Below are 15356 nucleotides of genomic sequence, written 5' to 3'. Positions count from 1 at the left end.
AACTCATCCTGTTTAGTGACTTTCACCGTATCTTGGCCCTGGAAGTCAGTGTTAGCAGCAGTTCCTGAACATGATTGCATCAGAATCACTTAGAGAGCTTTTTAAAGATACCAACACCTGGCCCAACCTCAAGAGATTTTGAAGATTTTTTTTTTTGTAATTTATTTGACAGAGAGAGAGAGAGAGATCACAGGTAGGCAGAGAGGCAGGCAGAGAGAGAGGGGGAGAGATTTTGATTCATCTTCCAGTAACTTCCTTTTTTCACCCCAGATGACTCATACGCAGGCATAAACAGAGCAGAATTCGGTAACCACTGAACCCAAAGAACCATGCGCTTTCTCACTCCAAAACAAGAAACAGTTTCTACTACCTAAAAAGAGAAGATGGCTCTATTTACTAGATAGTACCTGGGTTGGGGGTTTGCCATGCAGCAAGCCGCTCACATACTGTTTTGGGCGATGACCATGAGTATGCCCCTTTCATAAAATAGTTTCTGGGCCTGGCAGTTTTGGGTAGGTTAAGGAAATAATCCTAGAGAAGGCAGAAACAAAAACAGTAAAAACCTCTGCAAAGATGTTCATTGTACTATTGTATATAATTTGTAAAAATTAGAACATAATCTAACAGTTCAGAGATCACGTTGTCACTGATAATTGGGAGTGTGATACAGCATAAAAATCAGAAGCAAAGGGGCACCCGGGTGGCTCAGTTGTCAAGCGTCTGCCTTTGGCTCAGGTCGTGATCCTGGGGTCCGGGGATTGAGCCCTGCATTGGGCTCTCTGCTCCGCAGGCAGCCTGCTTCTCCCTCTCCCACTCCCCCTGCTTGTGTTCCCCCTCTCTCTGTCAAATAAATAAATAAAATCTTTTAAAAAAAAAAACAAAAAAGACACAAAGACTAGGTAGCCCCTCAGAAATACTTGTAATATAGTCTCAAGTAAAAAAGCAAAGGGTAGACATTTGTTCTCCAACTGCAAGTTTGTAACTATTCTGCATGTTACAGGCCTGGGAAGAACACAGGAAAACTGAAATAGTGATTTTTGTCAGGTGGCAAAATTGTGAGTGGTTCTTGACTCTGATTAATACTGCTTTTATTAAAGTTGTTAATGTTTAAACCTCTATTTAAAAAAAAAAAAAAAAAAAACACAGATTAGTTGAGCATATTTCATGCCCCACCATAAGCGGTCCCTTCTCCTCTGTGGCTTCTAGGAGTCCAAGATTGATCTTCTTGACCGGAAGGAGGATGTGAAGAAAAAACTAAAGAAGGCCTTCTGTGAGCCAGGGAATGTGGAGAACAATGGGGTTCTGTCCTTCATCAAGCATGTCCTCTTTCCCCTCAAGTCCGGTAAGACACTCGCTGACTGCTTCTCGGAGGCCAGGCGGAGGGAGCAGAGCTAGTACTGTGATCATCCTTGGGGTTGGTTAAGAGTCTTCCTTCAGGCTTCCCTCTGACTTCTCATATACCAGGGTACATTTGCACTTGGGATGTGATTTCATTGCCCATGAGATTGTCACCAGGTTGGGTTCTAAGCAGAGTGTCAAGGTGGGTGGCGGTTGTAGAAATGCGGGTGGGCACAGGCATGCCGAATTAGAGCAAGACGAAAGAAATGTAAGGCACAATCCTTCCCCTTGAGCATGGGTGCCAGCTGGGTTGCTGGCTCATCTGATTTAAGAATATTAAGATATATAAATATATATATCATATAATAAAGTTGAAATGTATGATAGAGGGACGCCTGGGTGGCTCAGTTGGTTGGACGACTGCCTTCGGCTCAGGGCGTGATCCTGGAGTCCCGGGATCGAGTCCCACATCGGGCTCCCAGCTCCATGGGGAGTCTGCTTCGCTCTCTGACCTTCTCCTCGCTCATGCTCTCTCTCACTGTCTCTCTCTCAAATAAATAAATAAAATCTTTAAAAAAAAAAATGAAATGTATGATAGAATAAAAATTGAAAATGTATAACAGAAACTACAAGTATCCGTACCATTTGAGCTAGGACTGCTGACTTTGCCATTATCGATGAGTTTGTTGGCATGTATCCTTTGTCTTACAGAGTTTGTGATCCTTCGAGATGAGAAGTGGGGTGGGAACAAAACCTATACTTCTTACTTGGACCTGGAAAAGGACTTCGCTGACGAGGTAATCCCGGAGGAGGAGAAATCCCCCCCAAATTCCTTCTGCCAGACCTCTCCTTGGCCTAGCCAGCTTTCTAGCACCTGCCCCAAGTCTCCGCTTGATGCTCTCCAGGGCGGTGTATCACGGGCAGTGGCTTAATGAGGATTCGGGTGGTTCACAGGTTAGGCGAGCAAATGGCACAAAGCTACAATATTGGTGTCCTAATCACTCTGCAAAGGATTTAACCTGGAATGAGGGACCAAACCCAGCAAGGTGAAGCATTTCAGGGACAGGTGCAAAGTCAGAGTTCAGAAAAGAAACACCTAGGAAAGGACAGCATAGAGGATCCTGCTGACCTCAAGAGACAGCTTTAAGAAAAGAATTCCTGGGTACCCATGAGTTTGGCACCACGGTGAAGGCTGGCATCACAGAGGATTAAATCCTCACGAAGTTCAAGGTCCAGAAGGAAAGGCGGACATGTAAGTAAACATCATTGCTGTGTGGCTGTGCAATGATGGTATATACGTGGTCCAGAGCGAAGACGGGAGGAAGTGATTACTTGGCTGTGGGGCAAAGCTTTGCAGAGGAGATGACATCCAAACAGAGGGAATAAATTGTGCGCAGACACAGGAAGGTGAAATAGCACGGTGCGGAATCCCAAGTGGTTTGGTCTGACAAACTGGCGGAGTGTTGTGGGCGAGCCAGGCAGGGCCAGGTCCTAAAGGGAAGATGTGATAGTGGCGCATATGGGAAGGAAATGAGAGCTTTTGATTGGCTCTGACGTTGGGTTGGATCAGCAGTGTGACTGGGCTGTCAGAAATGTGAATGGGGCCTTGCTGTAAGATACGGAAAATGTGGAGTCTGGAACCAGGGAGTCCATTCAGTTCTCCGCTGGTGTGAGTACATTTGGGGCTTTGCCTCCAGGCCTGGACTTCAATTTTATGAGGTTTGTTAGACAGTCTGGGCTGTGTTGGGGAGCCGAAGGGAGCTGTGTTAGGGAACAGACCGAAACCCTTGTCGCAGAGGCACAGTTGAAAGAACTGGGGATGTGTGGCTGGGAATCAGGCCTGCATTCAGTGCTCCTCAGACTCATGGCAGACTCTCTTGCAGGGGAGGGTTGGATTTATTCCTGTGGCCCCAGAGGGCTAAGCCAGGCCTGCGGGTGGGGCACGTTCAGGTTCAACATCAGGGAGAGCCGTGCAGCAACCTTTGTTGGATGGCAGTGGGCCAGGCTGCCTCACCTGACCTCACGTCCCCATCACTGAGGTGTTCAGGCAGAGGCCAGAAGCCCCCTGCAGGCAACACGGTATGAGGGTTTGAACATCAAATAGAGGAAAAGTCTCCATGACCTCGGAGCTCTGCGGCCCTTAAGGCCCATTTTTTTGGATGTTTCACAGCCATTGCTCTGAAGCCCTCTACGTGCAGTCTGAGGCAGCCACAAAACCCACATGTCACTCCTCAGCCCCGTGAATAGTGATCTGTGGAAATAACGAGAAGGATAGAAGAAGTGGGTCTGAAGAAAAGCCTAGAACAGCACTAGCCCATAGAACTTTCTATGAGGGCCGACACCTTCAGGGTGTGCTCTCTCACGTGGCTGCCACTGGTCATGTGTGGTCAGCCTTTCTGTGAACCTTGTGCTACTGAGAAACTGAATCGTACTTTACACTCAGGTAGCCCCACGCGGCTAGCGGCTGTCATACTGGACAGAGCAGGTCTAAAGCTTTTCTGATGTTAAAAACTAAACATTCCGAAAGAAATGAGAGAATATCAGAAGCAAAAATGGAGGTACTGTTGTATTACAGGTATCCACAGCTAAGAGATAACCCCTCAGAATATCTAGCGGAGACTCTCGGGCCGGATTTGGGATATAAAAGTACTAGTTACGGGACACAAGAAGAAGAATCAAATGGCTGTGCCCCTGCCGCGTACTAGCATCACTCACCATATTCACCCACATTACAGGATTGAATCCTCATTCTGACTCTCTGAGATATAGGTATTCTCTTCAATTTTTGAGTAAAGCATCCCAAACTTAGAGGGGTTAAGTGCGTGGTTCAGGGTCACACAGCCAGCTGGGACTCTAGCCTTGGTCTGTCTAATGCCCTCGCTCTTTCTTCTCGCTCGCCCAGCTCCCTGTAAGGCTATCTCCTCGGATTGCCTCTGTGGGTGTTTCTCCGCCTGTAAATAGCCCCTGGTTCATGCCACCGCTCAAAACATGAATGGGGGGACTAGAAGAATTTGATTAATAAAAACGTTCAGCCTCAAAAAAAAAAAGTTCAGCCTCTAAAATCCCTCAAGTTATTGCAGCTCAGGTCATGATCTCGGGGTCATGAGATGCAGCCCCACACTGGGCTCCATGCTGTGCATGTAGCCTGCTTCAAGTTCTCTCTCTCTCTCTCTCCTCTGACCCCTAGCCCTGCGTGCACTCTCTCAAGTAAGTAAGTAAGTAAATAAATAAATCTTTAAAAATAAAAATAAAAATAAATAAATAAATAAATCTTGCATTGATTTCTGCTCTTGATCTTTATTATTTCTCTTCTGCTGAGTTTAGGCTTTATTTGCTGTTCTTTCTCCAGCTCCTTTAGGGTTAGGTTGTGTACTTGAGATCTTTCTTGTTTCTTGAGAAAGGTTTATATGGGTGTATACTTTCCTCTCAGGACTGCCTTTGCTGTGTCCCAAAGACTCTGAACAGTTGTGTTTTCATTTTCATTTGTTTCCATGAATTTTTAAAATTCTTCTTTAATTTCCTGGTTGACCCATTTTTTTCTTGAGTAGGATGCCCTTTAACTTCCATGTATTTGAGTTCTTTCCAGCTTTCCTCTTGTGATTGAGTTCTAGCTTCGGAGCATTGTGGACTGAAAATCTGCAGGGAATGATCCCAATCTTTTGCTACCAACTGAGACCTGATTTCTGACCCAAGATGTGATCTATTCTGGAGAATTTTCCATGTGCACTAGAGAAGAAGGTGTATTCTGTTGCTTTGGGATGGAATGTTCTGAATATACCTGTGATGTCCATCTGGTCCAGTGTGTCATTTAAAGCCCTTATTTCCTTGTTGATCTTTTGCTTAGATGATCTGTCCATTTCAGTGAGGGGGTGTTAACGGTTTTTACTAACACTAAGGTGTTTACTATTATTGTATTGTTGTTGATCTGTTTCTTTGATTTTGTTATTAACTGGTTAATATAATTGTCTACTCCCATGTTAGGGGCATATATATTTAAAATTGATAGATCTTCTTGTTGGACAGTCCCTTTAAGTATGACATAATGTCCTTCCTTATCTCTTATTATAGTCTTTGGCTTAAAATCTTAGTTATCTGTTACAAGGTTTGCCACCCCAGCTTTCTTTTGATGTCTATTAGCATGGTAAATTGTTTTCCACCCCCTCACCTTAAATCTGGAGGTGTCTTTGGGTCTAAAATGAGTTTCTTTCTTTTTTTTTTTTTTTAAAGATTTTATTTATTTATCACAAGTAGGCAGAGAGGCAGGCAGGAAGGGGTAGGGGGAAGCAGGCTCCCCTCTGAGCAGAGAGCCCGATGCAGGGCTCGATCCCAGGACCCCGAGATCATGACCTAAGCGGAAGACAGAGGCTTAACCGACTGAGGCACCCAGGTGCCCCTAAAATTAATTTCTTCTGGACAGCGTATCAATGGGTCTTAGTTTTTTATCCATTCTGATACCTTTTATCTTTTAATTGGAGGATTTAGCCCATTTACATTCAGGGTAACTATTGAAAGGTGTGAATTTACTGCCGTTATATTGCCTGTAAGGTGACTGTTACCGTATATTGTCTCTGTTCCTTTCTGGTCTGTGTTACTTTTAGGCTCTCTCTTTACTTAGAGGACCCCTTTCAATATTTCCTGTAGGGCTGCTTTGGTGTTTGCAAATTCTTTTAGTTTTTGTTTGTTCTGGAAGTTTTTTATCTCTCCTTCCATTTTCTTTTTTTTTTTAAAGATTTTATTTATTTATTTGACATAGAGAGACAGTGAGAGAGAGCATGAGCGAGGAGAAGGTCAGAGGGAGAAGCAGACTCCCCGTGGAGCTGGGAGCCTGATGCGGGACTCGATCCCAGGACTCCGGGATCATGACCTGAGCCGAAGGCAGTCGTCCAACCAACTGAGCCACCCAGGCGTCCTCTCCTTCCATTTTCAATGACAGGCTAGCTGGATATAGTATTCTTGGCTGCATATTTTTCTCATTCAACGCTCTAAATATATCATGCCAGTCCTTTCTGGCTTGCCAGGTCTCTGTGGATAGGTCTGCTGCCAGTCTAATATTTCTACCATTGTTTGTTACAGACCTCTTGTCCCGAGCTGCTTTCAGGATTTTCTCTTTGTCACTAAGACTTGTAAGTTTTACTATTAGATGATGGGGTGTGGACCTATTTTTACTGATTTTGAGAGGGAGTACCCTGTGCCTCCTGGATTTTGATACTTGTTCCCTTCACCAAATTAGGGAAATTCTCTACTATAATTTGCTCCAATACACCTTCTGCCTCTCTTTTTCTTCTTTCTTCTGGAATCCCAATTATTCTAATACTGTTTCATCTTATGGTATCACTTATCTCTCAAATTCTTCCCTTGTGGTCCAGTAGTTGTTTGTCTCTCTTTTGCTCAGCTTCTTTATTCTCCATCATTTGGTCTTCTGTATCACTAATTCTTTCTTCTGCGTCGTTTATCATAGCAGTAAGAGCCTCCTTTTTTTTTTTTTTTTAAGATTTTATTTATTTGACAGACAGAGATCACAGGTAGGCAGAGAGGCAGGCAGAGAGAGGAAGGGAAGCAGGTTCCCTGATGAGCAGAGAGCCCGATGCAGGGCTCAATCCTAGTTGACCTGAGCCAAAGGCAGAGGCTTTAACCCACTGAGCCACCCAGGCGCCCTGGAGCCTACATTTTTTATTTCCCCTTATTAATAGCTTTTTTTATTTCAACTTGGTTAGATTTTAGTTCTTTTATTTCTCCCGAAAGGGATTTTATTTCTCCAGAAAAGGACTCTCTAATATCTTCCATGCTTTTTTTGAGCCCAGTTAGCACCTTGAGAATCATTCTGAACTCTAGTTCTGACATATTACCAATGTCCGTATTGATTAGGTTCCTAGCCATTGGTTCTGCCTCTTGTTCTTTTTTGTATGCTGTTTTTCTGCCTTGTCATTTTATCCAGATAAGAATAGATGAATGAGAGAACAAAATACTAAAAGGGTAGCAATAACCCCAGAAAAATATGTACTAACCAAATCAGAAGAGACCCGAAACTGGAAGGAAAAGGGGAACAACAACAACAACGACATATATATATATATGTCTCCTTAGCTCTGGCATGCATAGATATAGATATATATATAGATATATATATATGACTGGTGAATAGAGCAGAGCCCCACACTTGATTTTGGGTGTATTTTAATCTGTTAGAAGAAACTACCTCCCAAAATTTTAAAGAAAGATAAACTTATATATACACAAAAATAAGGGTAAATACGATGAAGGGATGGAATATGACTATAAAGATGAAAATTTAAAGATTCTAAAAAAAGAATTGATAAGTTGTTTGAAAAAGGAAAAAAAGAGGAAAGAATGTGATCAGGCTGGAGACTAGGACAAAGCTGTGTGCTAGATTTAGGGTACATTTTGATCTATTAAAAGAAATTGTATCCCAGAATTTTAAAGAAAAAAAAAACCTGTGTGTATACAAATACAAGGTTAAATTCAATGAAGGGATAAAATGTGACTATAATGATGAAAATTAGAAAAGATTTTTTAAAAGATATTGAGAGGATAAAATAGTTAAGAAATGTTAAAATAGGGATGCCTGGGTGGCTCAGTTGGTTAAGCAGCTGCCTTCGGCTCAGGTCATGATCCCAGCGTCCTGGGATCGAGTCCCACATCGGGCTCCTTGCTCGGCGGGGAGCCTGCTTCTCCCTCTGCCTCTGCCTGCCATTCTGTCTGCCTGTGCTCACTCTCTCTCCCTCTCTCTGACAAATAAATAAAAAATCTTTAAAAAAAAAAAAAAAGAAATGTTAAAATAGGAAAGAGGGAAAATTTTTAAAAATAGAATAAGAAAAAAATAAAATTAAAAAAATATAACTTTGAAAGACTAAAGGATCATGGGGAAGAAAGCCATGAATTCTATGTGTTGCTTTCCCTTAGCTCTGGCATCCTGCAGTTCTCATTGATCGGTAAACTTGGTCTTGGTTGGATGTTCTTGCTGATCTTCTGGGGGAGAGGCCTGTTGCTGTGATTCTCAAATGTCTTTGCCTGAAGTGGAATTGCACCACATTTGCCAGGGGCGAGGCTAAGTAATCTTTGCAGTTTTGGGCTCCCTGAACACTTTCCATACAGCTTTGGAGGACAGGAGTGAAGATGGCAGCCTCCCAGCCTCTGGCCCATAGGAGCCGAGAGCTCAGGGCCCCCCCACTTCTCAGTGCAACCTCAGAGAAAAGCAGTCAATCCCTCCCGTCTCCCTGGTCTCCGGCCGCACTCTGAGCTCACCTGGCCTGTGACTGGTCGAGCGTTTCTGTCTCTGGTGCACGGCCCCGTTTGCAGTCTCCAAATCCAGCAGATCCTGTCGCGCATTCCCCCGCCACTCCTCCTGGAGGAGGAAGAGGTCCCTCCGGATCTGCCACTTGTGGGGTCCCTGCTTGAAGAGCAGTGGCCTGAATATGCCTCGATCATGGTTTAAGGTGACCCTGAGCTGAGAGCTCACTCCTCAGCTCCCTCTCTGCAGCTGGCTTCCCTGCTCTGATACCTGGGAGCTCTGCCACCACTCAGACAAAGACCCCTGGTCTTTTTGTGTCCCCGTGGGTCCTGAGACCACACTGTCCCCATGAGGGCTCCACACCTGGCTTAGCCTCTGGAGTGACATCCCTCTGTGGAGCAGACTTCTAAATGTTCCGATTTTGTGCTCCACTGCTCTTTCACTTGCCGGGAGCCAGCCCCTCCCTCCATGGTCTGTCTTCCCTTATGTTGCCTCAGATTCACTTCTCCGCCTGTCCTGCCTTCCGGAAAGATGTCAATTTTCTAGATTTGCTAGATTTCCTAGAATTGCTGCCCCTCTTCTCCTCCATCTCCTGTTGAGTTTGTAGGTGTTCAGAATGGTTTGATAACTATCTAGTTGAACTTATTTGACAGGGAGAAAGAGACAACAAGAGATGGAACACAAGCAGAGGGAGTGGGAGAGGGAGAAGCAGGCTTCCCACCGAGCAGGGAGTCCAATGAGGAGCTCGATCCCAGGACCCTGGGATCATGACCTTAGCCAAAGGCAGCTGCTTAACAACTGAGCCACCCAGGCGCCCTCAAATAAATAAATCCTAATAAGATACAATCCCTCAAGTTAGGATGGAATTCAGAGTCAAAAGACCTAAATCCCGGACAAGAAAGAGTATCTTCCTGAACCTGTGTCCTCCTCTTGGCTTTGTCAGCTTCATAGGGCTGCTCTGAGGGTCAGCGGCACCCTACACCACACATTGTCGTTAGTAGACTCAGACGTTTCATGTTCCCCCTCAGGTGGTTCCCCTCACCGGCCATTTGCACACTTCCACAGGTTGTACATCCTGGAGACCTGAAGAATTCTGTGGAGGTCGCCCTGAACAAGTTGCTGGATCCTATCCGGGAAAAGTTTAACACCCCTGCCCTGAAGAAACTGACCAGCGCTGCCTACCCAGAGCCCTCCAAGCAGAGTAAGTCCAGCCCAGGAGGTCGGGGGCCAAGGGCTGCATGACGTCATCACAACAGAGCACCTTTCGGTGGGCTTCTGAAAAGGGTCTGTCTTAAATCAAGAGCCCGGGAAGCTAGGGGGTCAGAAGTGCAGGAATATCCTAGACCATTGACCTCTGGAATGGAACTTGAGTCATCGGGATTTAGGTTTGGGCTATACTGTGATTACATCCTGTTGTCCCAGTCCACTGGTGTGAGACATGTACTATGATCCTTCGCTCAGTCCTTCAGTTAAGGGAGCAGTTGGGTTAGACCATGAAGGAACAGAGCTGCTCAGAACCTGCACAGCTCCTTAGGGAAGCTCACCTTCAGCTTTGCCCAGTTCCTTTCCGTATGCTTCTGACTGGCTCTTAGCTGGCTATCCACTTAACCCATGACACTGAGATATCAACATGGATGGTTTTGTGTGACTCTCCCAACTCAATAAATGTATGTGGAGAGCACAAATGGAAACACCTAAAGGTAGCCAAGCTACTACTGCCCCCCGCCCCGTTTCCTCCCCGCCAGCTAATACCTGAGGGAAACAATAGATGAAAATCTGGCATGTCACTTCTCAAAGGTTGCTGATCCTGTTGTTTTTTTTGTTTTTTAAGATTTTATTTGTTTGTTTGACAGAGATCACAAGTAGGCAGATCCTGGGGGAAGCAGGCTCCCTGCTGAGCAGAGAGGCAGATGTGGGGCTCCATCCCAGGACCCTGAGATCATGACCTGAGCCGAAGGCAGAGGCTTAACCCACTGAGCCACCCAGGTGCTCTGCTGATCTGTTTTAAGGAAGATACAACTAGGGGGCCCTTGGCTGGCTCATTGGTAGAGCCTACGACTCTTGAGCTCGGGGTCATGAGTTTGAGTCCCATATTAGGTGTAGAGATGACTTCAAAAAGAGAAAAGATACAACCAAAGGGGTAGATTCTGGGGTTCTACATGAAACCCTGCTAATGTTCCCAGTGGGTGTGTCAGCGATTGACCTGTCATGGCGAAGGAGGGTTCTGACCCTTTGGGGCTCTTCTCATTCCCAGAGCCAGTTGCCAAAGGCCCTGCCAAGAATTCAGAACCAGAGGAGGTCATCCCGTCCCGGCTGGATATCCGCGTGGGGAAAATCATTAGTGTGGAGAAGGTAACTCATTTTTCACCACATCCCAGAGAGGCAGATGGGGTCACGTTTGTTGTTTCCATCTGAAGGAAACCTGGCCTGGGATGAGAAGTTACGTCCCTGAGGTCACATTGCAAGTCAGAACGCAGGTGCCTCATTGCAGGTGTCAGGCTTTTCCCTTTGCTGCCTCTGGACCTTGTGCAACCAGACACAGCCAGGAACTCAGGGTGGGGGGAGGATATTAGTCAGAGGGAGCTTGCTTATCCATTAAATCCGGTCCCATAGACTCCTCTGGTCTGTACCAGCTTGTCTGGTCTTAGCTGCAGGCCTTATCTCAGATCAGCCACTTCATCCTGCTGTCCTATCCCACACACCCCTGAAAATGGGGAAGGGAGAGGGACTTCCTTTTTCCCCAGAGGAAAAGGTTATGCATCCAGGGACCTGGGACCATTGTGGACTTTTTTTTCTCTACCAGCATTCTTTTTCACAGCATAGACCCAGCTACGGAAACAACTTTGAGGTAGCTGCGGGTGCTCTTTGAGATGGCAAGGCCAGCGCTGTCCTCCAGCCTTCTCCAGGCTGGGGCAGTGTGTGGCCATAATGGTCGCCACCCAGAAGGTCCGGGCCACTTAACCTCTGGGGGAGATTGCTCGCCCTTCCTTTTACTCGAAGCCTGCCTCTTGGCAGACAGTAAAATGAACCCTCCCGACCCATCCTCCAGTCTGCTATCTGGGACCCGGAGAGAGTTTGCTCCAGGGGCCCCTGAGGAGCCTGTGCCGGGGAGTGGTGCCCACCATGGCGCTCAGGGCTCCCTGGTGCCGCCCGTGACCCAGTGCGTTATGATCCCATCCGGGCTGACCTCTCGCGCAGCACCCGGATGCAGACAGCCTGTATGTGGAAAAGATTGATGTGGGGGAAGCCGAGCCTCGGACTGTGGTGAGCGGCCTGGTGCAGTTCGTGCCCGAGGAAGAGCTGCGGGACCGGCTGGTGGTGGTCCTGTGCAACCTGAAGCCCCAGAAGATGAGAGGCATTGAGTCCCAAGGCATGCTTCTGTGCGCCTCCACGTGAGTGAGAACCGGGGGCGGAGAGGGGGAGGGAGTGGGCCTATGCAACGCCCTTCCCCACGCCAGGTGGAAACCCTGAGGACCCAGTCCAAAAGATGAAGGAATGAGTTCCTGGACACGTAACTGCAAATAATGCACTTTACCTAAAGTCAGTTGTTGTTTTTTTTTTTTTAAAGATTTTATTTATTTATTTGACGGAGAAAAATCACAAGTAGGCAGAGAGAGAGAGGGAAGCAGACTCCCCACTGAGCAGAGATCCCAATGTGGGACTCGATCCCAGGACCCTGGGATCATGACCTGAGCCGAAGGCAGCGGCCTAACCCACTGAGCCACCCAGGTGCCCCTAAAGTCAGTTTTATTAAGACAGAAATCCGGAGGCTTGGAGCAGTAGGCATGTGCCGGAGGCTCTCTCCCAGTTAAAGAGTCGGAGCCAGGAGTCCTACCTGATTCCGACTGGCCGATCGGGCCTTGCTTCTGTTATGTCCTGCTTCCTCCTGCAGAAAGCCCAGATTTGGGTCTCTCTCCAGACAGCATTTCGGGGTAGCCGAGGTCAGCCCATCCCAGTAGCTCCGCCCTGAGGGCCCCTGCGTAGAGGCCCTAAGGCCTTGGCTTCCACAGCAGCTGCAGGCGGGCCACAGCCTCACTCCTCCCTCATCCTGTGTGTCTTCTCAGAGAGGGGGTGACCCGCCAGGTGGAGCCTCTGGACCCTCCTGCAGGCTCTGCTCCTGGTGAGCGAGTGTTCGTGAAGGGCTACGAGAAGGGCCAGCCAGACGAAGAGCTCAAGCCCAAGAAAAAAGTCTTTGAGAAGTTGCAGGTCAGTAGCTGGCCATGCCCGCTCTCTTGCCTGGGCCGCCTAGACTGGGTCCCCAGACTCCCCAGAGTCCACCTTGGTCCCTCCCCCGCCCTTCCTGCCTCTGTGCCTCTCCCTTCCTCCATCCAAACCTTTTGGGGAGGGGAGGGGGTAGGCACCTGCAGAGCATGGGAACCCTCACAGGGACTGAGCCCCAACAGACTCCTTGAGGCACTGTGTGGGGGATCTTCAGTCCGGAGCACAGCGTTACCCCTGTTTTATCTGCGGGTTACCTGCCAAGACCACACAGGGTCCCTAGAAGCCATGGAGCCAGGATTCCCCCCAACCCCACCCTGGTCTTGGAGCATTCATTCTCTCTCTGCCCTCTGGGGCATGGACTCTAACACAGCGTGTCCCCGCGACCCCTAAATGCATTCCTTCCTTCATCAAGTCCTGAGCCCCTGATAGGTATGTCAGCCCCTGTTCTAGGAGCTCGGGGCTACATCATGAAACAAGCAGCCACTGTTTCCTCTCCTCATGGAGCTGACACGATACGTGTGACCTTCCCTATTAATCCCGCCTTTCCTGGCTTAGCCAGGGTATGTCTGGGGGGCATTTAGAGTGCTTTCTACCTGTCACTTCGCCCTGCGTGTGGCAGGCTTGTTTTTACCCACTCCCTCCTCTCTGACTTTCCCAGGCTGCTTTTTTGGATCACTTACTTTTCCAGGCTATAAAATAGGCTTCCAATGTAGAACCATCCAAAGTATAGGGAACATGAAGGAGACAAAATATCCATAGTCCTGACACCTAGTTCCTGGGAAATAGCATTAGTGATTATTTCTTTGTGGACCCCTTCAGCGCAGGGAGGTAGTATATTTACAGTTTTGAGTCCCACCATATGTTTATTTTTCTCTTTAATTGGATGCCAGAAAAACTTCCCTGTCTTCTTAAATACTGAGCAGTGATCAGATTGTGCAGTAGTGAATCGTAATTGTCATAATGTGACAAAATTATTTAACCTTGTTAGACATGGAAGTTGTTCTCGGGTTTTCACTATTGGAAAACGCTGCTGTCTTGGTACATAGTTCTTTGCACTTACTCGTGACCGTTTTCCTGAACTAAATGCCTCAGGTGGGCAGGCTTGCTGGTAGTGGAGAGAGAGGCACAGGAGACCCTGGGGAAGGGCTGTCCACGCCTCCCCTCACCACCCCATTCATTCATGGCTTCTGTTTACTCTGTGCAGGCTGACTTTAAAACCTCTGATGACTGCATCGCACAGTGGAAGCAAACCAACTTCATGACCAAGCTGGGGTGTGTCTCCTGTAAATCGCTGAAAGGGGGGAACATCAGCTAGCTACCCCAGCATCCTGCTCCCTTCTCCCATCTCCCCAAGTCATCTGCTGTCTCAGTTTGCTCTGTCCTATGCCCATTTACCCATCTCCCAGGACACCAAAGCAGGAAGTTGGGGACGTTATCAGGGGTGGAACTCAGTAAGCCGGAGCTCAGCCGCCCTAGAATCCAGAACCATCCTGTTCCAGCCTGAGCTCCAGGGTGGTCATGTGGGCGGGGCGGCCACGGGGAGTCTCCACTCTTACCTTCTTCCCCTGGCAGCTGACCGGAGAAATCTGGTTTCAATAGAACTCATACACAAGGTTTATGCCACAGCCCTTCTAATTGGAAAAATATTGGTTCCCGTGTTTTCCTAGAGTTCTCCCAGCAGCTGTGCCTCTGTCTGGGATCTGGTGCCTGAACTGGGCTAATTACAGCCTTTCCCCAACAGGAAATTGTGGGATTTGAAAAGGAAAGGGAGGGGAAAACAGAGAACCTAGCGGTCTACCAAGCAGTGGGCAGCCTTCCCCAGTGCCTGGCAACCCTGAGGCCCGGCCCGTGGGGCTCTGCTGCCATTTCTTTCCCTTGATCCTGCTGGGTTGAGACATTCCCTAAACCAGCTGTGTGTTAATATCAGAAGTAAGGCAGATGGCACAGCCTGAATCTTTGTTCAGAGCAAGGGGTACTACTTCATAAGGCATCAGGATCAGAATCATTGTCATTGTCATGAATTCAAATAAACAGTCCGAACACGAATGTCTGGACGGGACCTGTCTGCAAGCCGGGCTGTAGGAACACAAGTTTGGAGCAGATGCTTGACCACTCACCCAGGCTAGGCCCTTGTATCCTGGACTTTTTTTTTTTTTTTTTTTTAATTTATTTTTACTGACAGAGACACGCACAGAGAGAGCTCAAGTAGGCATAGCAGCAGGCAGAGAGAGAGGGGGAAGCAGGCTCTCCACTGAGCTGGGAGCCCGATGTGGGGCTCGATCCCAGGACTCCAGGATCATGACCTGAGGCAAAGGCAGTCGCCCAACCAACTGAGCCACCCAGGTGCCCCTATCCTGGACTTTTGACCCTGTAATAGGGGATGGGGCTGGCAAGGGGTGGGGGAGTAGGGCCGTGTGTGAACTGGGTGGATCATAGACACTTTGACTTTTCCTTTGGCGATAAAAGCAGAAGAGGCCGGGGTGTCTGGATGGCTCTGTCGATTGAGCGCCAGACTTGATTTCCGCTCAGGTCAGGATCTCAGGGTTGT

At 47.7% G+C, this 15356-nt stretch overlaps 1 protein-coding gene across 1 annotated transcript in view; it reads left to right on the top strand.

The window, feature by feature from the left end:
• Positions 1-14854, top strand: part of YARS1 (tyrosyl-tRNA synthetase 1) — a 39457-nt gene extending 24603 nt beyond the window's left edge. Inside the window, exons 7-13 of the mRNA XM_044237710.1 lie at positions 1207-1342; positions 2050-2135; positions 9653-9788; positions 10842-10939; positions 11786-11979; positions 12652-12793; positions 14013-14854. Coding sequence (XP_044093645.1) covers positions 1207-1342; positions 2050-2135; positions 9653-9788; positions 10842-10939; positions 11786-11979; positions 12652-12793; positions 14013-14123 — 903 coding nt within the window. The 3' untranslated portion in view covers positions 14124-14854. The remainder of the gene's footprint in view (positions 1-1206; positions 1343-2049; positions 2136-9652; positions 9789-10841; positions 10940-11785; positions 11980-12651; positions 12794-14012) is intronic.
• The last annotated feature ends 502 nt before the right edge of the window (positions 14855-15356 follow it).

The sequence above is a fragment of the Neovison vison genome, chromosome 2 (genome assembly GCF_020171115.1).
Source record: "Neovison vison isolate M4711 chromosome 2, ASM_NN_V1, whole genome shotgun sequence".
NCBI lineage: Eukaryota > Metazoa > Chordata > Mammalia > Carnivora > Mustelidae > Neogale > Neogale vison.
This window is presented reverse-complemented; position numbering and strand designations above follow the sequence as displayed.